The sequence below is a fragment of the Cinclus cinclus genome, chromosome 4 (genome assembly GCF_963662255.1).
Source record: "Cinclus cinclus chromosome 4, bCinCin1.1, whole genome shotgun sequence".
Taxonomy (NCBI): domain Eukaryota; kingdom Metazoa; phylum Chordata; class Aves; order Passeriformes; family Cinclidae; genus Cinclus; species Cinclus cinclus.
In genome coordinates this window covers 50,534,714-50,562,603 of record NC_085049.1, presented here as the reverse complement: position 1 = coordinate 50,562,603, position 27,890 = coordinate 50,534,714, and the positions used below count along the sequence as shown (strand labels likewise).

Genomic DNA, 27,890 nt, shown 5'->3' with positions numbered 1-27,890 from the left:
ATTTTTTACTAATGCACATACCACTGCAACTAGAAATGACATTTCTTAAAGTATCCTCTTTAGATGTACCTAGTAAAATCAGACAATTAAAAGGCAAAGACAGACAGGAATAAGTAAAGCATTCACCATAAAGAGCAAAAATTACCTTTAGCAGGGTTTACTTTTATCCCTGACCTATACAGCATCTCCTCATTCTGCCAGTCCCCATTCCTGACAACAGTCTTGAGTCCATAGAAAACAATTAATGCAGCAGTGGAACAAAAAACCAAGTTCTTCAGAAAGCGCTTTTGGGCTTTGACATAAAGGGCCCTGACACCTACTGTAACCAGCAGGCAGAAGCCCATACTAGGAACATACAGCACACGCTCTGCTATTACAAAGCCAACATAGAAAAACAGGTTTGTGGCAGGAACGAAGGGCACTATTAACAAAGAGAGAGACAGAATGACAATGTTCTCGGTTGAAGGAAGCTGCAGTTTCTGAATTTCATGCTTTTTTAGGCCATTCTCTTCTTTTGATGCAAAGCTTGACTTCGCCTCCAGTGTCTTGTACTCCATCTCTGGGTGGCAGCTATGCCCATTAGCATTTTGCTTGCCATTCATTAAAGTTTTCCCATTGCATTCTCTCTCATTGCTGGAGCCCTTCAAGCTAAAGTAGGCAAGGAGGAGGAGTCCTGCATAGAAGGCCACAGTGTGTAGATTCCTCCAGTCACTGACAGCTTTAAGAAGAGGCACCGCATCCATAGACCAGTCAAAGCTGAGGGTATCTGGGCACAGCAACAGCCAGAGGTTCTTGGTTGGCAAGTAGAAGAAGGTTAGAGTACGTGTGAGAAAACTGTCTGAGTCAGCTGCTGGATTGTCAGAATTAGAAAAACTTGGGGGCTTGTTGCCCATCCAGTATAAGCGAATACCCAGCAGTGCAGTTCCCCAGGAGGTCAATAAACCAATGCTGAAGAACAGGGTCAAATTCTTTCTCTGAAAAAAAAAAATAGCATAAATCAATACTAGGTATTTAGCTGTGTGAATTATACACAAAAAAGAACCAAGAAAATATCTGGCAGAACTATTTTTCAGTAATGGAAACAAACACAATAGATCTCAGTCTCTGAAATTTGGATCACACCATGGTGGGGTACACTGTTGACGACAGAATAAAGGAACTGGCTCTTTCATTTAAGCTATATCAAGAATACATCAGAGTCGAGCCTTCAGACATTTTAGGGCTGTCAGTCCTTGCTTAAGATTTAGTTGTGTAATGCTTTGGAAACTCTTATTTCAGAGACATTTATGGAATCTTACATTAGTTCCTACATAACCTCCCAAATCCCTTCTCTGTTTCTGGCCGTGACCAAAACACCAGTTTGCCTTAGCTAGATTTGAAGCCTAAAGGATGTTCCACTTCAATTTTCCTTAATCAAAGTCTCTCCTGAGGCATTTCACTAGAGAACTGATTATAATTTCCAAGAAATGAGGACAGGAAAACAGATGCAGATCCCAAGTCTCCTAGTTTGTACCTATTAACTACAGTGATCACTTGGAGCTGTCAGACCTATCTACTACTGAAAGTCCCAATCCATTTTCCATAAAACACAAAAAGTTTCACTGCAGTATGAGGAAGGGCTTCTTTACAACAAAAGTGGCAGAGCACTGGAACAGGCTGCCCAGGGATGTTGTGGATTCTCATTCTCTGGAGACACTAAAAACCCATCTGAATTTGTTCCTGGACTGCCTGCTCTAGGGTGACCCTACCTTGGCAGGGGGATTTGAACTGGATGATTTCCAGAGGCCCCTACCAACCCTAATGATCCCGTGATCTCAGAGCCAAACAATACATTGGGGTTTTTTTCTTCAAGCATACCATAATAAGAGCTCCAAAACCTTTTACATCTTCATATGCATCTAAAGTAACATTATGGGAAGCAGGCAGCTGACTCCACCTACCAATATCACCATGCTAGCAACTGGAAGAATCTGTACTTATTTATGGAATAACTGAACATTTTCTAGCAGGAGCTGCTTCTTGGATAAATTATACTCTCAATTATGTGGGCACCCATAATGAAAGCTGGTTTACATTACTCTCTCTATATATAGAAGCTAAAGTATACGTATTTTTATAGTTCAATTTCTCAGACGCCTTTGTAAGGAAAGAAAAAAAAAAAACTATTTGCCAAATAGTTCCAGATACAGAATAAATGCTTTGCTAATCTTTTCCCCATTATTAGAAAGAATTATTTGTCAATCATTTTTCATTTTATCAGGTTTGTTTTTTTCTATCTCACACTACACATTCCTGGGATGATCATTCAATGTTTACTTAGTTATAGAGAAGAAGAACCTCACAGTAGAATGTTTTATCTTATTCCTACAAAACAACTCATTTTTCTCCTTTGTGGGTGGTTCTACCCTTAATATCATGAATTACAGATGATTGTGTTGCTCCATTTTAGGTCAATTACTAATAGTTTTCTACAGTTTACACAAGTTCTACTAAGGAGACACAGTCAAGTAACGATAATTTATAGTTTATCTTATATCAGGAAGAAATTTATACATTTTCACATTTCTATAGAGTTCCTTCTTGTGAAATTTACAATATTAAATGTCAGTTAGATTCATTCATTCAATTATGCTACATTATGGAATTTAATGGAGGCATTAGTAGGGAGCAAACAAATTTATAATGGAAACATTCACGCACTTGGATTGCAAAAACCTAAAAAACACTGGCACTTTTTATATATAAAGTAAAGCCTGGGTCCAGATTTAATTTGCCATATTAATACCAGTTTGATTTACTAGCTTTTTTTACATCCTGGATAATCCACAATGTTTTCTTGATATACCAATCAAAACCTTCATCTTACACATCATGATAACTACATTCCCTTGAAAACCTATTAGAACAACTTACTTTTATTTGTAAGCTGGATAATACTTCACAACTCACTTCACATACAGTTTCATCCATGGCTGCCAAAACTATTTAAATACTTTTAATGTTACAAAGCTGTATAAACTGGTTATCACTGAAACTCCCTACTAAGTTTGTATTTGGAATAAAGAGATTATTCAGATTTCATGGATTTGCATGTATGTCCTCATAGTAAAAACCCAGATCACTGGTTCAACTTTTCCTTTCATTCTCATCATATTTTTCTACATGAAATTTTTTCTGCCTACCCTTCTGCCTCAATAATTTCCAAACTCATTTCCTTCAAACATACATATAAACAACTCCGAAATGTTAAATGTGACTGATTTGCTCTTTCATACAACCTTCTTATGAACCTCTTATGAGGAGGCTGCTAAGACAGAAAGAAGATGGGAAGTGAAAGACAGCTTTTTTAAGTTAGAAATAGTCTTTTCTGGAAGGCTATATAGCACTTCAAAGATTAAGATATCCCGAACACTAAGGAAGCGAAACTTGATTAACAGATGAAAAGTGAGCTTTCATGGATTGATTAGGCTGCTTTATTATTTTGTTAATACTTACTTAACAACTGGAAGAAAACCTCACTTTTCTGAAGTCCTAACCATTGCACTTCTCAACTAAATGCCAAGTTCTCTGAGAAAACCATGTGACAGCAGATATGCTATCCCTCATGGATAACAGTGAAACCTTCAAAAAATTTTCAGGTCTTCCTCATATGTTAACCAAATACTAACAATTGCCTCTTGCTTTATCCCAAAAATATTAACAATCTGTAGCTCAGAGCTAATCAGTCTTCACTGCTGGAGTAACTGTTTGCAGCCTCTCAATTAAATTTTACATTTAAGGTCTGTAGTACCTGGATTTTCACACTTGTAGGTCTTACAAAATACACAGATTATCCATATACAGGTTTGTGTGTCATAATGTAACAGAACTTTTTTTACTATCTTTTAAGCATTTTACATGATTTTCAAATGAAATATGTAAGCATTCACTCAGAGCTCAGACATATCTGAGTAGGTTTCCCACTCCAGCATATCAATTTATCACGCTGTATGGCACTAGTCAACTGGACACTGAGCCCTGGTAGATTCTTAAACTCAGCTAACTGACCACAGGAGTGAAGTACAAATTTCCTGCTGCTGCCTCAGACACAAATGGCTTGCATTCTTCCCCAGATTTCACACGGGGAACTTTTCAATAGCCAGTAGCTTTACAACCTTTTAAAATTAACTACATGTTAAGTACAGTTAGCAATAACCTGTATAACACTGACCTGTCAGTGTGAATTTTCAGATTTCAGGGTAGGCTCAGTCTAGAGGCAAGAAAAATTTGTCCCTAACACTTTAAATGTCTGTCACAACAATTTAAAGTAGGATGCCTTTTACCTTTCTTCTTTTTTTTAAGTTTTTAGTTTTCAAATCTCACAGACAGCATTGGCCTAGAAGGGTAAAACAAACTCCTTCCCCTTTTTCTCCTCTCTCAACATTCATGAGTTTTGCATAGCTTTTATCCTTCTGTGCTAATATAGTCACAGATAATGAGAAAGGTTTAGCACATATTTTGGCTTTACTTTCTCTAAGGCTTTGGAAGAAAATAATCTCAGCAATTTATTAAAATTAAATAATTTAATTTAATAATTAAATAAATTAAATAGCCAGTCCTCCAGTAGACTTTTGCCTGCAAAGGAAGCGCTTTCAAAATGAACTCTGATGAGACAAGCACTTTCACTAGTAACTCTTCTTCTGAGCCTCCTGACAGTCTGTGCTACTCTGATCTGATTGTGTACATTCAGTGCAGTCCAGGAGCAGAAGAGATCCTCTGTAATGCTTGGCAGAAAGGATTTGGATTACTATACTCATGAGTCCTAATCCAGCCCATCTGCCATACGTTTTAACACCCCCATAAATCCTCTAGCTTTTCATAAGTAGCCATTTTCATCTGAAGTAAAAAATGAGCACTGATTTAGATCAGATTTAATGTGTCTTCTGCCTGCTCACAGGCAAGTACCACCACTGCAATTTTAGTCTTTTTGACTGTAGAAACCTTTTCCATCACCCTACCAAGATCCATCTGCATGACCCACCCACATTGCACATTTCCCTTGCATTAAATCCTAATTCCTCACTTCATTATATTGCCCTTAAATAAGGCACTGCAGCATATTTCTTAATTGGGTAGCCACTGCCAAAACTCAGTCATCACCTAAGTGGTATCCAAAGCATTTTCAAAAGACACTGTTCTTTTAACCTCAAATTGTTTATTTCACAAGCAGCATTAAATATGGCACGTGGTTGAGACAGTCCAGATATCAAAATCATCACACACAAAATGTTATTCTGAGAACTCAGGAAATGCAGAAATGAAAGATGATGTGTCATCAGGCATTACTCACAGGAATTTCTTTCCCAAATTAGAGTTCCTTAAATATATGTTGGCTTGAAAACTGGGACTTCCAAAAGTAGTAGAATGCTGCCAGATCACTAGACTGATAGTATCTTCCTCCCACAGTTGGTAGAGGTTCCTGGATAACAGATCAGCCAGGTTGGAGCCAAACTACAATTCAAAGCATATCCTCACCAGGAATGAAGCTATTTGTACAGCCCCTGCTGGGTCACAATACTGAGACAGAAGTGGCTTTGAGCACTGCCTGATCACCTGCCCAGTTTGTTCCTGTTTGCATGGCCCACTAAATGAGGTTTACTCATTTTCACTGGTGATGCAGCAACTGACCTGAAGGTGTGTTTTTCCACAGAGTTGGAACTCTGTCAACAGCTTGTCCAATATTGGGGCCAACTGTGCATATTTAATGACATTTACTTCTAGTCTTATGACCCCACACAATTCTTCTCCAACAAGGAAGTCAGCACATTCACAAAACAGCTAAAGATTATCTGTACATACTTTTATTGTAATTAACCTGCAGCATAAGTTAAGCAGTCGTTATTACTACTGATGTGCTTTACATTAATTTGAGTTATAAATACTGGCATTTAAAAATGCCAAAGTCTTACTCTAAAACCCTTCATTCTTTAATATGAATTTCAAATTATCAAAACAACAAAAAAAATCCAAACCCAAAAAAGACTCTAACTCTCCCCTGAAAAATAGCTATAAGGACTATAGAAGAAATGACAACTGCATTAAAATCAGAAAGTGCATGAATGACTGGAGATAGTACAAGAGCAGAAGGACTTGATACGGAAGGAAAACAGAACCACAAACCCTTGGAGAAGTAGATAAAATATGTAACTTAGGCAAACAGAAGTCATGCAAAACACAAGCAGGATGCCAGCTCAGCTCAGCAAGGCTGACAAAACAAAACAATAATACCACACTTACTCAAAAGTGGGGGTCAAGGAATAGCCACCTGAAAAGGACACTGGACAATGAAGACTACTAAAGAAGACCCCAAAGAACCATAAAAGGACTTCTGATAAGGGCTGTGACTATGGAAATAAAGTAATACATATATTTCAAGTGAGCAGGAATACCTAATGATATGTAATTAGTGTGTATGATAAGAATTCTATTTACCCAGCACTTGGGGTACTTGATGAGTGAAAGGATCCTTCAAATGTCCAGCATTGCAATAAAGAATGTCTGCTTTGTAATACTCAAATCTGTTATAAAATTTATATTTGGCTACTTTCAGTATGAAAACACAGTAGCTTGATAAATCTGTTTTCGTGATCAGTGCAAGGAATGACTTTCTCTAAGTTCACATAGCTAAATGCTGTGTGACGATGATGCTGTGGATATCTACCCAAAGTTACTCCATCTATCTGCAACAGCAAGGACTTTACACAGGAGATTAGAAACCCACTGGGACCAAAAGACATTCCTGGACTGCCAGACTGCTCAGGGATGCTGCCCAGGACTACTGCTACCACCGCACAGGTAGGCAGGTGGTCATCATACCTGCATTTCATTTAACAAGTATTGTCTCATCCAGAGGCCTGGCAGCAAAGGAAGAGTGCTGCACTGTCCATGCTAGACAAAACACTGAGAGCTCACTGAACATGCAAGTATGTTGTAAGGCAGAGCTAGAAGTCAAAATGATTTTGAAATAACAGAGAAATATTCAGAAAAACAAACTTGTATAAAAGGCGGGGCAATACTGTTTGTTTAAAGGTACATAAGTATGAGAAGTGGAGCAAGTAATTGGCTCATCTTCAGAGAAGCATAAGGGATCATCACAGATCACAAGAAACTCTTTTAAACCACTGCGGGAAAGGCAAACACTGTACTGAGGCTACAAATGAAAGCACACCCTCCAAGATACGTCAAGCAATCCTTCCACTCTTCTCAATACTAATAAATCTTAAAAGGAACTTATTCCAACACAGATCTTTCAGAAATAAAAGAAGGAACTGGATAGAGCACCATGACAGAGTAATTTGTTTAAACTCAAAGGGAACCAAAGGAAGATTCCATCTGTGTAAAATGGAACCAGTTTGCTTCTGCCATCGCCACATGGACTATAGGGAAGCAGGTCAGACTCACAGATGAGTGGCACAGCGAGATGGGGAACACAGTTCAGCACTACACCTGAGCAAATGGATCAGGAGGCCTGCAGAGCCCCAAGGAGAAAGGGAGCCTTGCCACAATCTCACTGGGAACAAAAGGGCTGTACCTGCTGTACAGCTGGCCCATCACCTTGAGTAACAAATATACGTGAAAATGAGTACCAACAGCTGAGGCTCATGATATAATTTACATCTCTTTCATCACATTAAGTAAATCTGACCTGATTTTGCAATTTACTAAAGCTCTGCTTATTTGAATAGAAATGCACGCAGTTTTCTCATTTTCTTCTCCTCTTCCTATACAATGTAGTGCCATGCTTAAGGAAAAAGAAACAAGGTATCAAATATCTCCTAAAAGCACAGACCGCAATCCTACCAATCTAACAAAATGTCTAACTGGAATGTCCCCTTGCATATTTCCTACATTAATAAGAGGGCAAGTAAGGAAAATTAAAGCCTATGAGGTGGTTTAATATGCAGTGGGAGAAAAACACACACAGAATATAAATAGATACATACTGAGCAAAAATGTCATTAAATCCCAGATTAAGCCTCTGGCAATGACTAAGCAACTTTACCAACCAGCAGAAGAACATCATCAATAAAAAATTTCTGCACATGGAATAAATAGCAAGTTGTCTCTTAAGTCTGACAGAACAACCTCTCTAGGTGTAACAGAAATCTATCAGCTGGAAGCCCATCAAGCACAGCAGTCAGTTGCTACAGTGGATAACAGGATTCTAGAGGGCATCATGGATAACAACAAGCATTTTATGTGCGGGGTTTTTAATTTTTCTCTTTGCCTACTTTAAAAACTCAAGGTTTTTTGTTTGACTTGTACTTTTAAAATATGCCAAAAGAACAAGCAGCAAAGTAATCTTGAAACTATATTCATAACAAAGAAAATACATTACAATTTTGAATGTTTAATTGTAATTCTTCTAGCAAAGCCTATAAACCTACAACATTTCAAAGAGAAATACTAGTATTGATAGTCCACGCAAAACACAGAACCTGCTTATCAACTCAGAAGGCATACTATCAAGGAAGATTCGTTTAAGATCAACTAGACAGTTATTTCCTTAAAAAAAAGGAATGCTAATTTTAGTGTTGTTATTTTATTTTCAGATCTAGCTGTTTAAATATAAGGAAAAGATTAAGTGACTCAGAACCCCTGTGTGAGACAAACTGAATACAGGCTATGTTGTAACTAAAAAAGTTATTTTAAAATAACTCACCTTCCTTCTACACCCACGCAATACACCTATTTATGAGAAGGCACCATAGGATGGCCAAAAGACACTCCCAAGTAGATAAGTATTATGTTTGAAGACAGTACCCTCTAGGAGGAGGAATAAATTTCACAGTATGAGCCACTTACTGGGAGTTTATTTCAGATGCAGTGCGTATTATAAATAGCAGCCTGAAGGATGTCTCCTGCAGTCTGGATGCAATCTCTGTTTAATTACTCATTTTTCTATGCTCCACTAGGATCACAGTTCAAAAAATGCGAAGCACAAAGAACTGGAGAAGCTGAAGGCAACACAGAAATGCCTAACAGTCTTGAAAAGTCTTAACAAAAGTGACTTACACCGAGAACAACACACCTTCAAAATTCAAAGTCTCACTAACAGCAGATGAAAGGTGAGATATCTTTATAACACACAAAGAATGCTGACAAACAGTAGGTCACCACCACTGATGAAAAGCTTTGCTCCCAGGTGTACTGACAAGAACTTCTCTCAAACTCCTAGTGAAAACAAGCAGTCTGAAGCACATCTACATGCCTCCTTTCTCATCTAACCTAGTCTTGCTTCCCACATAGCTAACCAAGTAGCTATGATGCACTAGCAATTAAATTCTGGATATATGTGCTTGAAAATTTGAAGAGTAATACACTGGAGTAAAAAAAAAAAACAAAAAAACAAGAAAACAAACCCAACCTAAAAAGACAAAAAAAAAAAAAAAACCAGAAACAAAAACAAAGAAACAAAAAAAAACAACAAACAAACAAAAACAAAACCAAACAAGCAGATAAACAACACCTCATAAAAGAACCTTTGTAAGACCTGATCAGTAAGTACTGCAATCTTGAGAAGAAAGATTGGGAAAACTACCATTTTAATAAGAACTTAATTTGCTCCCCCTATTCATTAGACTGCAAGCTTTTTAATAGAATTGGTTATGGTCGAAGACTAATTTAAAGAAGAGAAAGCTTGGTGTTTTCTATTTTAATTACTGGGGAAGCTTTTTGTATTCATTCCCTATGGAATACACTAAACAGAAGTGGGAATGAAAACCTATCAGAAAATGAATAGAGAAAACAAATTAAACTTTTTGCAGCAAACAATCTTGGCTAGCTACATAAGTAATTACTGCTCAATGATAGTGAAGAGTATTGCAAAGATAACACAGGAGAAAAAAATGCTCAAATATAAGAACATTCAGCCAATAATTAAAACAGCAAACACTTCAAAAGAAAATTTCCTTAAAAATATGTTTGATAAAAGTAACAGAAAACCTTGAATAGGATGTCCTCTACTTTGTTTCCCCATACATGAAATATGAAGAAAAGAATACAAAAAATATTGGTGTTGATTTCTTTCTTCCCTTATTCTAGGGATCCTTTCAAGGTGCATTTAAAATTATATTTAACCATGACCTTTTAAAAACACAAACTGCATTTTGTGTGAATCAGAGACAGAGTAAATGGTAAGGCATTTACTGACCTCTGTATTACAAAAGCAAATCTTCAATAATTCAAAAAAAGAGAGTGCAAAGTGGTGAAGGAGAATATGGATGACAAAACTTACTTTATGACATGGAATGTCATTACTCTCCATTAAGCTAATGTGAAGAGATGAGGCCGTTAGTAGCAATCTCCTGTGAACCAATATGACAATACTTCTAAATTATTAGGGGGTGAAGTTAAAAGAGGTCTGTTGCTGGTACTGTAAGAGGTGTCCTGAAACCCCTTAACCAATTACATTAAACTTACTTGAAATCCTGCACAATTACCTTGTTTAGCTTAAAAAAAAATCTTTAATATTTCCTGTGAGTAACGATCTGTGGCCAAATGAGTCCACCTGTAAAAAATCCAGCTTCTCTCAAGGAAATGAAAAATTACATACTCTTTTAGAAGAAAGGAAGAAATTTATTTTTTCTTAAATACGTTCATCACCATTAGCAAAATGTTTGTTTTAAATAGATTTCTCATTTTTTATAGACAAAATAGAAGAAGAAAAAGAAGTGCAAACAGAAATCATGTTGCCTGCCTGTATTCATCCGCATTTACACACAGAAACACACAGAGCTAGCCTTGGTAATTCCTGGTTTGTCCAGGTCCAGTGCATTGCAAACATGTTTTGGGCATCAAGGACATAAATACAACAGTTTTTCCTTAGTAAAGCTCTGGTGCAAAGACCCAGCTATTATTAAATTCATTCCAGTTTCACTAATGAGTGGCGTTTGGAAGTGCAGTATTTTTGAGCCATAAAGAGATGATTTATAATGAGAAGTCACTCAGTAGGAAGGCTAAAGTACAGCAGTTCTCTCTGCAAGTTATCATAACAGAAAGCTATTTAATGAGTGTGGGTTTCTTCAAGAATTCAAAAAAGGCAAGATTTGGAACAGGATGTGTTACATTATGCAGACACCCACATCGCTGAATATTGCTGCTACAGTAAAACCACCGAAAGAAAAATCCTCAAAGCTGTTCCTATCTTGAGTTTTTGGCTCATTTTTTACTAAGTTCTTTCAAATGTAAAGCACGGATTTGTAGAGATTAGCAGATAGACACAATGCAGTATAAAAAAATTTAGTGAAGTTTAATGAACTACACTAGGTTGCCTAAGGTCAGGCACTCCATAGAGCAAACAAGAAAAAAATGTGCCCTGAAGCAAGACATTGTTTGGCAAAGACACAATGAAAGAGCAGAGAGCAAGCTCAGGAGAGGCCTGAGTTACCTGCAGTTCCCTGCTCTGTACAGCACTCCCCCCTGCAGGGGAGCACTAAGGGTGCTGATGACCCAAATTCAGATACACACAAACCTGAAGCCTCCTCTTAATCCACCTCCAGATCAAAGCTACATTCAGCCTGTAGCTGATTTTAAAAGAAGTACATTTTCAGTAAACCAAGTGCCGTAACCTCTATGCATGTGATGGAGACATAAGGACTTTGCATGCTACAAATCATCCACCTTGGCTTTCAGATTAAATTGTTGATTTTGCTAAGGAAGGACACCAGTGAAGAGGCAGGAAGTAGACAGTGGAGCAGAGTATGCCAGAATTCTTAAGATCAACATATAGGCATAACTTACTCAGGTTGCAAATTTCTAATGAGTACATTTAGACTGTGGCACTTTAGACTTTTTAATAGTAGAAGAATTTAAACAGTAATGATGCCTTGGGAACTTTTTCCCCCCCTATTGTTTCCAGAGTAATCCATTCCTTGTGCAGAAAGACATTGTGTCAGCCCAGTGGAGGGAACAGTGTATAAAAGTGGGAAGCTGAAGAAAGTGGTTAACTTTGTTAAGCAATGACTGCTACCAAAGATGCCCATCAAAATGCAACTTCCAAGAATATCACTAGGACAACTGCAATCTTCCACTCATGGTAAAAAAAAACCACAGCCATCCCTGCTTCTTCAGCAAACTGAGACTTGTAATAGAAATACGTATCTGAGAACAGTTATAACTGCTATACCTCAAGAAGTAACATTTCGTTTTTCTAAGTCTTGAAAAATAAACAAGTCCTACTGAACAGAAGAGACACAGTCTGCAATAAAACGAGAAATCCTTGAGCTATCATGCACAAAGAATTACATCGCCACAAAAATCCCCCCCACCTGACAGTCTTAAATATTCATTATACACCAGCTGCTAGTTTTCAGGGTCACTACACAGGTTACTAAGATGTCATGACAGTAAAGGCCAAATTTCTGAGTCAGGAAGCTGTGAAGTATTTCCTTGCCCATTGGAAGTATGCTCATCTTCAGCTTCATCATAACCCCCAGATAGGAGGATGAACTTCACTGCTGTGTTTGTCTGCACTTCAAACCATCTCCAACATACAGATCTTTGATCAGCTCATCATTCTCCTGTCAAAAGCACCTTAAGTCTTCCTATGAAACCTTCATCTATACCTCATAGATGGTAGTTACACTAAAATCTCTCCAAAATGTGAAAACTCTTCAAAGTTTTGCTGTTAAGTACCATGACAAAATGCACCTGATAACAGCCCAAGGTGATGCTTCTGACATAGATATGCTGAATGATTCTAAGCAGATTGCTTAACCACCTTCTGCCTCTTTTTGCTGTAATCTTCCCATACCACCTTGACAGTAGTAGGAATTTGTAATTATGCTTTCTGTGGAATTTAAGGAGGTTCTGCCCCTACTTAAATATCTATTATACAAATAATTAAGCACTACAGACAGCAGTGAACTCTTCTACTGTGTTGTCTGGAAATTGTCATCCAACATACTTCTATTGCATATTTATCCAGTCTAAGTATCAGGTGTCAATGACTTTATTTTCATCTTTCTTTGCCCCTGGCTCCTTTCTCTGTTTGCTTTTGCCAAATATTACCCTGAAATGCAATGGGGCTTTTCTAAATGGTGCTGTCCACCATTTTATACCCAGTGTGCTGGTATAAAATTGAACGCTGCATCCTAGGAAACCCATGTAAATATTCATAGATTCACCAAAGAGTTCAGGCTGGAAGGAACCTTTAAAGGCAATCTAATTCAACATCCCTGCAATTAGAAGGGCCTTCTTCAACTAGGACAGGTTACTCAGAGCACCAAAAAACTCAGAAGTTGTTAATCATTCACATTCTTCTCAACTTTGCCAACCAGTGAACAAAATACATTTCTTGACATTGCTTAGAGAACAAAAAATGAGAATAACCTTTAAAGACTAGGAATGACCACACATAATTGATTTACCTAGCTAACAATTTTATTGATCAAAAACTTGACTGAAAAGACTAACATTTCAAATTATATACCTACAATTTTCATTAAAATTCCTTCTTATCTACACAAGTACATAAAAATCACTAACCAAAATACATTCTGGGACAGAAATGACAACTGCTAAATTTTTCAAGTCTCTATGAATGAACCTTGAAGTTTTTCTAGGTATTAAAAACTACATCTTCCATAATACATATATTTAAGCAGAAACTAAACTATAAAGATAGTCCTGTAGTAGAATTTGTAGTTCTCTGAAACAAATTCTGTATTGTTGGGTTTGTCTGAGATGATTTCTGAGATTGTTTGTAATACTAAGATGATAATGAAAATTATGAAAATTATAAAAACATCACAATGATGAGAATCCATTTTTAATCACCTACCAGCTTAAGAGTATCAACATTTCAAACATTTGAAACTAAGTGCCTTAAAGCAGAGGGTCCACAGAAACCATCACTTTGTCAAGGCTAGTCTCCAAGTTCCTCAGAAATCTTATTTGTCTTAATTTCACAAACAGAAGAATGAAGCAGTTGGATTTTTTTTTTTAGAAAACTATGTATTTTCTTTCCTTTTGCTCAGTAACTTTCCAGAATTATGGAAAACCCTCCTTTTTAAGAAGAAAACCACCACATCCACATTTCAGCCTCTATGCATTATCTGTGATAGACTCCAGACTATACATTCTCTTCTAAAGGCTGCCACGAGTGCACATGATTTGAGTCCCTTGTTTTGGAGGACACCTGAGCTATGCCATCGCATAGTATTTTACTATCTATCTGTGCATACTCTCATCACTCGGAGCTCCCCTTGAGCGGATCAGCCCTGGTGTGCTACAGCACATGAGGAATAAAACATCCTGACAACAAAGAACGAAAGATGCATGGTTGGATAGGCTTTACAAACACGGCTCATAAACTAGCTAGTGTACACCTAAAAGGAGGTAAGGATGGTATGCAGGGATCCAGTTCAGCTGCAAGCAAGAGATGAACAGGACCTTAAGACACAATTTTTGGAGTTGGGTAATGTGATAGCATAGAATCTACTTTGTCCCTACATTCTCCTTTGCATCTTGGCCAAGGTTTACATACTTTCCACATACTACAAGTATAAATAAAGAGGAGTATAAATCCAGAGTCATGAAGAACACCTCCTACTGCAACAGGCCTCCCTTGGATTAGAGCATTAACAGCTGGGGCTGACCTCACTTCAGTCAAACCCACAGTCAGCCTTTGAATCTTATCACAGAAATAACTGGAAGGCTAGAAAACCCACTTTGTTTTAATTTTTCTTACTTGCTTTCTGAAATCCCAGATTAAAGAGGTTTACATTCTTAAGCACTGGCCAAAACCACGATGACTACATGTATCAGTTTGGTTTGGGGTTTTTTCCCTGTGAAAGCTGAGATTCTCACTGGGACAGATGTTACAAGTGTGCAGTTCGCTGCTCACAGTCTACTGTACGTGTATGTTTTTTTAAAGGGCTGTGGCTTGTCAAAAGAGCACTGGGCTGGCTGCTTGTCTTACCAGGCAATTATGCACTGGTTCAATTGGATGTTGGCAAGGAGGAGGGAGCTTGCTCTCAGAGAGCACCAAACTTGGAAATGCTGCTGCAGTGCAGGGCTCAACAGGGAAGGCTGTGGGAAGCAATGAGTCTCGAGGATGGAAAGAGGAGGCCTGAGACAAGGAAAGAACTAAATCTCAGAAAGAACTGAAGACTTTTCTAGAGACCTACAGGAGACCACAAAGATCCAACAAAGGAAAAATAAGAGGCTTTTCCCTTTCAAGGATGACAATAGACAAGGATTAAACCTGCTTTCAAACACAATTATTTGAATATACACCACCCAGCAAATCTGCTCTCTCTCTTTTATGAGTTTCTGCTTTATTTTAATAGTTATATTATATATATATATATATACACACACACATATACATATAATTTTAAAGATTCTTGGTGTATTCTCTTTAATGGAAATATCCAGACAGGACATTTCTCAGATCTGAGATGGCATTAATGGCCTAAGACCTACAGCAGAAAATGCTAAGAAAACTGACACACAACATGGAACTGCATCATGACCCTTCTTTCTCAAGATGCAAAGAAGTGTTTTCTTTACTACAGTCATAGTAAACTATTATAAACTAAACATAATAAACTAATAAAATATTCTTTCTACATGGAGGTTTCCTTTTGTTCTAAAAATGCCACTGACCCTGACAGAAAGAAACCTCATTGAATAAAAGGCCAACTTGTCTTTATGAGAGATATGATTTTTCAAATAGAAAAGATCAACCAGCATACAGCATTTTGACACTACCAGCAAAAACCCTACATTTCTCTAAGGTCACAACAAAATCAACGTAGGAAGAAATGTAGCTCCACAGAGAGCAGAACTTAAAAAGCATGCCCAGAGAGCTGGATTGCCTTGCCTGGGATCTATGCTAGGATACAGTCCTGGGAGGGTTTCCACCAGCCCAGGACTGCAATGTCAGTGTGCAGATGCTGAGTACGCTTGTTCATGACCTGCCACTTTCCCACCAGATTAAATTATTACTTTTTAGTCAGTTTCTTAAAGGACAGGAACCTAATAACCAATTTTGACTATTTAAGAGTTCAACTTTACAAAAAAAAAAAAAAAAAAACTAACAAAAAAAACCCCACACTGAATTAAGTGTAACCAGAAAAATATTTAATCAAAAGCCTGTTTATTTACAAGTGGTTTAGCACATCAGCAGATTAGTTCTACAACAACAGTGGCAGCTTCATAAGGGGGAAGGTGGTGAGACAGCAGAAATGTGCTTTAATATTCTTTAAGTTACTGTGGAAGTTACTGTGGATGAGTACAGAATAAAGTCTAAGGATTTTGCAGGAATAAAGTTATTTACTGGAAAGGAACACAGCTTAGTAGAAAGTGTTTGAGCTTTGTTCTTTGAATGCCCTAATTTGTTCATTTTTACCCTGAAGCTACCTGAAAGCTGTATTTTAGGCCAATCTAGTTCTGGAATATTTCCCAATTATATTACAGCCAGACAGTAGTGGACCAACAGAAGGGTAGCATCTAACCTTTTCTGACGATGCAGCTACTCTTGCTAAAGCATTTGTTAACTTCTTAAAAGGTAAATTTTCTTTTAACCCACAAATGCAATTTATGTAGAATTTATACTTTAAAATGTTATTAATGCTAAGCATGTTGTCCCTCCTATAGCTATAGTCTGGCAAAGGTTATTTTACAAACCAGTGAGAAAGAAAAGATTTTGCTTTGTACATTAAAAATACAAACTTGCAAATTCTGAAAAGTAATAAAAATCAAAAAATGCAATACAGCTAGCAAAAATTTCAGCACTAGCTCATGTTGTCGTTCTGTAACAACACACATAGTGAATAAAAAAAGGCTTGTGAAACAGAGTAAAGAAAAATACATTCAGAGGAAGACTTATGGATATATAAGTATGGTTAGAAAAGGAAAAGAAGCAGCTAAGAGACACTTCATTCTTGAAATTTCATTTAACAAAGACTGTGCTCCAGAAAAGTCACTTTGACACCTCAGCACAAGCATGTTTCAGTGCCTTAAGTTAACCCTCATCACTGCACAAGGAACTTGGTTTTCCTGCAAATATCCCTTCCTCAATGAAAAAAAAAAAAAAAAAATGGAGAACGGGCATATTGTTTTTTCTTCAGATAAATCAGTATGTTGAACCATAAAGAATTTGTGTTGTTCTTGAAATACTTGAGCTTTGATGCATTTATGGGAGGAATGTTAGAAATGTAACCCCTAGAACCCCTTATGCTGTGACTAAGTCCTTGATCTGGACAGATCCACATGACTGAGTACTTTAAATACTGCTCTTTCAAGTATAAACATATTAGGTGTCATTATGCAGCCCCTCTGTTCAAGTGCTTTGTGCCAGACATTAATGGACAAGTTGAGACAAAGAAAAATAAATAAATAAATATATATATATATAAATAAAAGTAAGACCATTTCAACTTGTTTTAATAAATGCAGAGTATTGATTTCTGGAGAAATTTGTAAAAGCAAGAAAGCAAGTGAAGAATGTATTTTGAAGAATGGTATGCATTAAATCCTTTGAAACTTTATTTTGCCTCTGCCACAGTATAGGTTTCCATGTAAGAAAAGACATTTGCAGTCCTGAACATGTCATTGTGTCTGCGTTTACACCAATTAAAAATGTGCAAGCTCTTTCCAAATTTTAATCAAAATTCTTCAGATTAAAACAATTTGACAGGCTGACAATTCTCCTTCCATCCCAAAAGAGATGGGAGGAAAAATGGTTTCCTTTGACTCAGCAATGTGATTTTATACACTCTAAAATATGACCCAGTTTTAAAATCCTTCTGGTTTGAAGGTGTACCTTTCAGACACCTTTCGAACCACCAGACTAGCCAAGATAAATCTGCTAAGTTATGCCACTGAAAATCTCAGAAAGAACAAATCTATAACCAAAATATGTTTGTTTTCCTCTGCACAGTAACTGCATTTTGGATTGCAGATTGTGAGAGCATTCAAAATGAATATGCTCAGGGAAAAAAACATCAGCAATTTCAAAACTCTGTTAGTGAAGTGAAAACCAAACAAACTAACAAAAAAGCCACCAAGAAGTTGCAAAATTGCAATAGCACCAAGTATACTGTTGGGGATCATTGTACCTATATTAAACGTATGTATAGATAATTCTGCAATAAAGTAACTCTCTTAATTCTATGTTCTTTTTTTTAATAATATTTAATTAATTTCCCTTCACATACCCAGTAAAACTTTTTACCAGTAGTTTAACAGGTTTCTCAAAGGGCATTGCAAAACTTTTCAGCAAGTATATCCTGAAAAATAAGAAGTGTCACTGAACAAAACACAGGTGGGATTAAGACGAAGTACAGAAACTTGCTCCCGACACCTGCTGTGTTTCCTCCAGTTGAGCAAAAGCAGCATCTAAAAGCTTGCTCCAGCAAACTGCTCTTTTCCTCCTCACCCCCCAACCTCAGTCCCACCCCTTCTGCTCATGCCCACCTTGATTCCCAGACCCCTCTTCTCTCCTCACCCTTCCATCAGCTGTCCCTACTCAAGAGCTTCCTCTTGAGCACTCAGCTGGGACATCACTTCTGTCTGCAGATAGGTAAGGAGTAAGGGAAGAGCAGGACAGGGCAGCAGTAAGCATGACAAGGCATGTGTGTGACAAACAACTCTCCCTGAAAAAAGCCAGGCTGGTAAGTGGACTAAAGAAGAGGTGTTCAGCCCAGTGATATTTTTGGTAGACTATACTGCTTCAGACTGAAGAACAATTTCAGATACTGAAGGCAGAGAGAGCACACATAGAGTGAATTGGCAGGGATTTGGCTGAATGAGCTACTAGAATAATTACTTAAAAGCTCTTCCATTCTGCTAGGCATACAATCTCCACAACACCTAAAGAGACTACAAATTTATTCATTGATTTAGGGGGTTTTGGCGGTTTGGTTTTTTTACCAGTGCAATTGTAAATTTATCTGGTTGAATAAAGCAACTGTTCTTTAATTGACCATGATAGTTACCAACTGACAAAAATGATCAGCTTACACAAACTGATCTCCTTCTGTGAATTAACAACCTTCATTGTTTCATTAACATTAACTGCTTAGGGATAAGCCTGAAAGTTTCCAGCAGAGTCTAAAGGGGGTTAAACCAGCTTTGAGAAATACCAGCTTAGCTTTTGGGGTGGATAAACAAATGAAGAATGAAGGAAGCTACTTGGGGATATTTTTGGCTGGCTAATCGTCTTTATGCTATCTGAAGTCAAAAGTTTCCCCTAAGCCTTCACTGGTCAGTACATCTGAACTGTAATGAGACTGAAACAAAAAAAGTACTGCTGGATATGTCTAACTGCTGTTTTCACAGCCAGTACTGTTCCTTTTCAACAGTATTGTCCATAAAAAAGAAATATATATATATATATATTATGAGGATGTGAGTAACTGAAAACCAGAACAGACCCAATCATTTACCCAACATATAACTGATCTCAAAGTTACCCCACATTCCTCCACTGCATGTAGAAAGTAAAATACGTGGTGAAAAACACAAAAAGAAATTGTGTGCAGTTAGCCTATGCTTGATACGAAAAGACTGAAAGTTACTGAATGTCCACAAGAGTTATGCTTTGCAAAGCAGCATGTCTCCATGACCAGCCAGTTGTTCTCACAAGCCAAGCCTTCTGGGACAGGGCTGAGTCCACCTTTTTACCCAGACAGAGTTGTGCACATGGTACTTGGCCACAGAGCACTGTTCACAGACACTATGATAGACAATTCATATTTTACCCTGGAAACAAAGTTAAAATAGGAATATCAGTGTGGAAAATGTAACATATATATCTGGGAATGTAAAGCTTTTTTTTTACCTTTTCACATCCATCTTGAATCCTGCTTTGTACAGCCATGGGGCAACTAGAAAGAGCTTGTACAAAATGTTGTTGTCCTCCAAAGATTTATTTTAAGACCCTACTATCAAGGAAGGACTTTCATGAATAACCTGAAGCAAAGGTATATTTTGCTTTAAAAAAGAAATGTTTTTTTCTACATCGTATAACAAGCACTTTGTATACAATAAACACATTCTTGTGTGAAACTCTAAACAAGGTTAACAAATTTCAGAAATTATTTATAAAGTGATCGTCTGACCCCACAAAATTTTTCTACAATGACTGAAAACCGTGAGTATGTGTTAATTCCATTGCCAATGCTGACATTCTTAAATGCACCTTCTTTTCTGTTGACCTATGAGATTAGACAACTTGTCCAGTGGATTAAAGTAATTGTATTAATTCCTAGATAAATATGTCTAATGGGAATTCTGCCTGGTTTGGTGATCATGGTGAAGCTGAGGCATTTCCATCAAGTTGTCAATCATTTCCTGATAGGCTTTCAGGATTCATGACCCTGCTGGGAAATGCTGAGTGGTGCTTTATCAGGTGCAGCACTAATAGAGAGAGCAGGAGGAGGGAAGCAGCAGGGGAGGCACTGGGCAAATTTGTGGAATCTGACCTTTTGCTTTGGGCACCTCCTTGGATTTTTGCCTTGTCCCAGGTGGCCAACAGCCATGTTATTTTATAGAAATCCTTTGTTTAGTATGTGTGAAATGTTGCAGTGCATGCTCCTAATGGATTGCACATCTGGCATAATAGGCAAACATGGCCCACGTGAGGCCCCAGATTTGCAGACTAGTAAGGACCTGTACAAGTGGGAAAGAACCACTGCTTTGAGAGAAAACCTCCACTATGCCAGACTAACACAGCTGCAGCAAGGAGTGAACTGTTGAATGAGTAGCTGCAAGACCTGCTGACAGAAGTATGGAGATAGAACAGGTTTTCATAATGCTACAGTGGCCAGTGCAGCAGATAAAGCATGAATGAAGAAACTTACCACTGAATAGCACAGATATTTCCTCCAAAAATGAGATATATATATATATATATGTAAATCATATTTCTCTGAAGACTGAGGTATTTCCAGTCTTTACACTGCTTTCCTCATGGTTATTGTAAATTACACTATTTGACAAAACTGACTGGAGTCTGGTACAGTTAACCTACAAAGAAGGGGAAGATCTACCACTTAGTTTAATTTGAAGGAATGAGGGCTTAATGTCATCTGAAAGACAGGTAGATGAGAAAAATTAATAAACAACTCTTATAATGGAGTTTAATTTAGAGTGTAAAATTACAAATTGAAAAGTTTAAATTTTACCACTAGACAAATTCTTCCAACACCAGGCCTTTTCTTGACAAAAATTAATCTTCAAAATTTTAAGACTGAATATTCCATGCATATTTTTCTCTGATTAAGTCGTATTTGGAAAATTTCTCAGTAAAGTAATCTCATAGACAAAAGATGTCTTCTAAAATTGCTGGTTTCTTATAAACTTGATAAAAGGACTCCATTCATACTTGAAACCTAAAACAAAATAGACTATGTCCTTCAAGGAAGAGGAATTTACACCATAAATACCATTACCAAACAATCCCATTCCTTTCTATTGCTCACCCTGAAATTTTGTGAGCTGTTTAACTCTACTACTTCCAAAAATGTATCAATAAACTTATAGCAAATCAGCCTATAGAAATTAAGCTTTTTAGAGGATGGCTACTTGTAGAAATCATGGAAACAGTCTGCTATTATCATTCCAAATCCACAGAAAAATAATCTACACAGAATAATGAACTTGTCTAGGGCAATAGTGGGTCAATGGTAGAAGCTGACAGAACCTGACTTTCTTAAAAATCCTTCTCATCTTGCCAAAGCAGTTTAATGCTGGTGAACACAGCACATGGAAAGTATATCAACAGAGATAGTAAAACAGAGAGGGGAAAAGGCAAATATCATCAGTTTCCACAGAGGAAAACCTACACTTTGTAGCACTGCCCTGTGAGATAAACATTCTTTTTTCTGCTGAATTTCTGTTATAACCAGCTACAAGAACAGTAGTCACATTATTCTGCCCTTTCCTCATCACATTTTCTAGAACAGACAAAAGCTTCTGTAACTATTACGAAAACAAAGCAAAATGAAATCTATTATTCTACAATATTAAAAAAAAATTAAAAACTGCTTAGTATTTTCAAGAAATATTTCCTGCAACTACAGCCAATTATTTTATTTTCAAAGCAAAAAGAAACACATTTTTTTGAAAGCTCTGAAGTAGCTTTAGAAAACCTATAAGGGATTGAGAACTTTGATCAAGTTGCCATAGAGAATATTCTGTCTTTAACATTACAAAGAAAGGAAAAAAAGAGGGGGAAAAACAATTGCTAATTATCATCTTGGTAACATTATTAAGCAGACTGGCAAAACCAAAGGTTTAAGTGACTCTGTGCCAAACAAAAGATTAAGTATCACTCTTTTATATAGTGATTCATAAATACTAGAAAACCTAAAGAACATTTTTAATAGCTACTGTAAGTATTTAAAACTTTGGCCACAAACTGGAGAATCTTTCAGCTAATTGATGAGCATTTCTCTTCATACTGTATAAAATGAATTTTCATGTACATGCACAGAATTCAAACTTCCACAAAACTGTACACTGACTGTTGGTTTGGAATTCCCATGCAAGAGAAAGCAAAATTATAAGAGAATATAACATGACTTGGGTCACAGTGAGCACAGGTCTGAGGAAACTAGAGGACTAGTTTCATAGCAATTGGTTTTGAGCATTGCATTTAAAAATTAAAAAAAAAAAAATTAAAACAGACTGAAAACACACCTACTGGTAAGTCCTACTCGGTTATTTGTTTCTGAATATTTCGCATGGGGAAGATTTTGAGAATCAGTTGTGAGGACTGAAACAAAATTTTGTTTTTAATTCAGACATTTCAACAGAATACCTCCTTATTTCAGCCCTCAGGGAGTAGGAATATGTATCAGCATAAAGCTTATGTATTTCTGGAGGAATGGGAAAGAAAGAAACAAGCAAAGAAACTTGTAAGCCATCTACACACAATTAGTTTGCAAACATTAGCATCAATGAAGCCTGCTTTCCCCTGAATGCACATAGCATGGCAAAAGACTTCATGCCTGGTACAGTATTCACAATGTGCTGCTGCTGCTGCTTGGATTTCCAGTAACTAAAAAGGTGCTCCTGAATTATTTTTTCTCTCAGGGAAACTTCTTTATTCCTATCACAATTTTAAGTAAGCTTTTAAGTGCTTCACCTTGGAGAGTATTGTTCCTCTGTCAAATTGGCTTCTCCTTCACTGATGGACACTTAAGCAAGTAGAAAGTTGGACAGCATTTTCAAGCATAATAATGCAATCTGTGTCTTCTAAAATAAACTTGCACTAAAATTAGTTCCTGAGACAACACCATCCAGAGATTGTTAACTTGCTAAAAATCTTCTGTGAGATAGAAAATTAGCAAATTTATCTTTAGTTCAGGAACATCAAACCTATTTTCTGTCACTTTATGATCCGTGCTAAATTTTGACCTAAACAACATTTATAGCTAGGCTATAAAGTAAGTTTGGCACTAACATCTCTTTGTCAAGGCCACTTTAGAAGGATACTGGGAGGAAAGTATTAAAAATGCTATTTTGTTGAATAGGTAGGTAGAAATTAACACTGAGATGTCTAAAAATTCCCAGTTTCAAGTTTTATTAGGAAGAGTTTTGAAATTAGATTCCTTCTAGAGTACAAAACAACTTGAAGAACTAGAAATGGAGGAAACTCAGGAGGAAACAATTATGCTAATCACTTGTAATTGCCAGACATGGGGTTTAATATATTTCTATTTCTCTGACTCATAACAAATTATCTGCTCCCAGTACCTGGCATCAGCTGTTTGGTTCTTAGAAGAAAAGCTTCTAAATATGTTGTCCCCTGGCCCCCCGACACAAAGAATTATGCTGCTGAACCAGTCCATTCCCTTGATTCCTGGAGCCCCCAATGGTTGTGACAGACATCCTGGTACCCTCACAGTGCTGGGCTGACAGGATGGTACTTTCCTGGTTTGTGCCTCAAATGTGCTACCAGCAGTCATGTGTGCACTTACAGATTAGATGCTAGAACTGTCAGCTTATCTCTGGGCACTGAGTTTTTCTTAAACTATGACAGTGATACAGATAACAAGCTTTACTCTTGTTTGCTAATTGAGAAGAGCCCTGGGGTCTGGAGACTACATTATAAATACAGTGACTGATCAACTTTCATTAATGATGTTAACTTCAGACTGAGAAGTTTGGTTTTGAAGTGGTATCATACAAAATATAGTTCATAGAACAGAAGGCAGGGGACTTCAGCTTTCTGTAAAAATGTATCATAACATTCACTAATTGTGAGGGATGATATTTTCCCTTTTAGGACTGACAGGTAGAGAAAGTGAGAACCTCCCACTGCTTCACACACGTGTTTATAATTTACTTGACAGGAGAGAGACATGATAGCTAACTTTCTGAGAGGTTGGTAATATCCAGAGATAAATAATAAAATATTAAAATATGCTGAAATTTCTTCAGCTTATCCCCTGAACTCAAAAAAATCTGCTGTCATTCAGTTGTCTAGGAGTTCTAATCAGCTGTTAACATTTCCCCAAATAACAGTTGACACTATGAAGATTGGTCAAATATACATTTTTAAATCCTTCTTTCTAATAAGGCACTCTACTAGACCTAGAGAGCAACATATATGGTGTTCAATCTTACTGAAAAGTAACTCTTCACATCCTGAGAGATATGTGGGCAATTAGCAGGTCTTCCAGGTTCAGCGATTTTTTCCCTACTTCATTTCCTTGCTGGAATTTTAAAGATTACATATTTGGATAAGACTTAAACTCTTTGGCTTTAGGTTATCATTGACCACACTAAAACAAAAATAAAGAGTTGGGTTCTTGGACAGTACAGAGCTAACATGAGAGCACTTGGGTTTTGTCTTTCCCAAAAGAAAGCCTTCTACAGCAAATTTACAGCCCTAGCATGTATAAAATTAAAAGTGTTTAGGTTTGGTCTGTATTGCTCTTCTAAAGCAAAGGGCTATTCTCAGAAACTAGTTAAATAAAAATCTTGTTCACATCTTGGCCTAATTTGTTATATGTTTATGACAGAGTCTGGATTAACATAGTTTGCCAATAAGCTTCTACAGCTAACTTATATTTATACCTCTCTTTCCTTAAGATTTTTGTTTTTATAGGACATGTTTCTTCTAACAAAGCATGAAGGTAAAGACAAGATCTTAAAATACCAGACTACGAATTAGGAACACATTCCACTTCCACAATTAATCTTTTTTTTTTTTCTACCTGATAATGAATCTTCCCAATCTGGCTCTGTTCATACCCTATAAAAGGCTTCCATCTTAATCTGAAGGAATATTCTGACAACCCAGTACAAGAGGTTCATTCCTTGCTAGAAAACATGAAAGTCCCTTCAAGCATTGTTTTTATCATTCAATTATTTATAAATTAGCAGTGATCTGTCATCATCGTGCTAAACTTGCATATTTTGTTTTCTAGTTTCCCATACTAAAAAAAAAAAAGAAAAAAAAAGAAAAAAAATCTAGCCCACAATTTTATGATGCTTTTGTCTGATTTCTATTTTTTTTATGCATAATTATCTCATGTGGAGAAAATTCTGAAAAAATAAGTTTTGGCTTTTAAATATTAAAATAGTATCTAGAAAGAAGCAACTTCATTCTTGAGTTATGGCAGAATGACACAGCCTACAGCATCCATTTCAATGACAGTTTCTTTCCTACCACAGCAAACATATTCAGGTTGAATTCACTGATCCTTATCTTCAGGAAGACATGGCAGGACACACTTCCACAACTGGCATCTTCAAATTCTACCTCTTCTAACATCCAGTTTGTATTTTGCAACACCACCACCCAATATTTCTTTACAGAGTTGTCATTTTTTCAAACAAATCCTCTGCATTAGCTAGCACTTTCTTCAAACAAATTTTCATATCCATATTTCTAATCAATTTTTGGTGTTAGTCCCTAAATGGTTGCATGTGTCCTCATAAAACAGGTCTATAAACCCTGTTTAATGCAATCCCAAGGGCATCTTCTGAAGTAACAGCTAATAGCATAAGTTAGCAATACTTTGAAGCATTAAGTGGAAGATAGGAATGGCAAAGTTGTATCCTGACTTTAGGTATGGTAATTATTTCTCATACCTGAGTGAACATCTGTGATCATTAGTTTCAAATTACAATTCCTCAGAAGCAAATCACTCTGATTTCTTAAAGCCACTTTGAAATTGCACATCATTAAAATTACGTCCCCCTTCCAGTTCCAAATGTGTATTTGACCTCAACAGAGCACTTATTAAAGAAACATTTGGCATCATAAAAATTGCAGCAGATGGGCAAGGTGCAAAGAGGCACAGGGGTTGAATCTAGTATCTCAAAAAAAAAAAAAAACCCACAACAACAACAACAACAAAAAAAAACTTACCCTTTCAGATCCTCTTTCTACTAAAAGGACAATATACAGAACTATAGAATATGCTGTGGAGACCCACACATAGGAAGGGACCCACAAGCAACAATATCACCTCTTAGCCCTGCACAGAATCATCTTCAAGAGTCACACCGTGTGCCTGTTGTCCAAACACTTCTTGAACTCTGTCAGGCTTGGTGCTGCCACCAGTTCCCCAGGGCACCTGTTCCAGTGCCCTACACCACTCTCTGAGTGAAGAACCTTTCTCTAATATCCAACCTAAACCTCCCCTGACACAACCTTGGGCCATTCCCTCGGGTCCTGCCTCTGAAAACCATGGAGAAGAGATCAGTGCCTGTCCCTCCTCTTCCCCTCACGAGGAAGTTGCAGTGAGGTCTGTCCTCAGTCTCCTCCAGGCTGCACAGACCAAGTGACCTCAACCACTCCTCACATGGCTTCGCCTCAAAGCCCTTCACCATCCTTGTGTCCTTACTCTGGACACTCTCTAAGAGCTTAATGTCTTTCCTATATTGTGGCACTCAAACCTGCCCCCAGCACTGGAGGTGAGGCTGCCCCAGTGCAGAGCAGATCAGGGACAATCCCCTCCTTTGCCTGGCTGGCCATGCTGTGCCTGATGAACCCCAGGACACCCCAGGCTGGCCCTCCTGGCTGTCAGAGCATTTACATCTAAGTAGGCTTTCAAAAGAAGTTTGTATTTCTGCAATTAACAATTGGCTGTAGCAGCCAGCTATTGGCGGAATATATCAGCTTATCAAAAAAAAAAAAAACGACATATAGAACATACATATACATAAATATATATAGATACATATATAACATGACAGACTTAAATTTTCACAGCTACTTACAGTATCAATACAGGGGAAAATGAGGAGGAAAATTTATTTATTTCCTTTAATGCACAGAAAAATTAGCTTCCTTAAAAAAGACTTCTATTATTTCTAGTTAGAAAATTTTGGAGCCATTTTGCTGCATCTCTTCATGTTGACAGGCCTGGAAGAAGTCTGTTGATGTGAAGCAGTATGGTTTTGGGACTCACAAAAAGGTTAAGCCTGAATTTTCAGACACGTACATTTGGGGTTTTTTAAATACCATGTTTTAGAAAAAATATTAGCATTTTAAATTATTTTTGTATCTCAGTAATATAACATTTAATCAAAATACGGTAACCATGCCCAGAGGATGAAATAGCAAAGCAGAGACCTGACAGACAGACTTATGAAGCTCCCCCTGAGGGTTTGAAGCTGTCTGCTACACTACAAGCAAAACAAATAACTGTATTAAAACATGAATTTATTACCCTACAGAGGCAGTATGTTGGTTGCTAACCACCAATGCCATGGAATGGAAAGTCAGATATTGAAAAAGATTTTCTAAAAATTCACATTACTCTGCCAAAATGTACAAGAAAAAGTACAAACACTGCATACAATAAGGACAGAGAAAAGAAACTGTATCATCTGGCTGATAAGAACAATTCTGCTGATTAATACAAAGATATTTGACC

General features: G+C 37.1%; 1 protein-coding gene across 1 annotated transcript in view; it reads right to left on the bottom strand.

Moving 5' to 3' along the window:
* Positions 1–27,890, bottom strand: part of TMTC2 (transmembrane O-mannosyltransferase targeting cadherins 2) — a 231,215-nt gene that overhangs the window by 90,111 nt on the left and 113,214 nt on the right. The window contains exon 3 of the mRNA XM_062491239.1: positions 146–974. Within this exon, the coding sequence (XP_062347223.1) occupies positions 146–974 (829 nt within the window). The remainder of the gene's footprint in view (positions 1–145; positions 975–27,890) is intronic.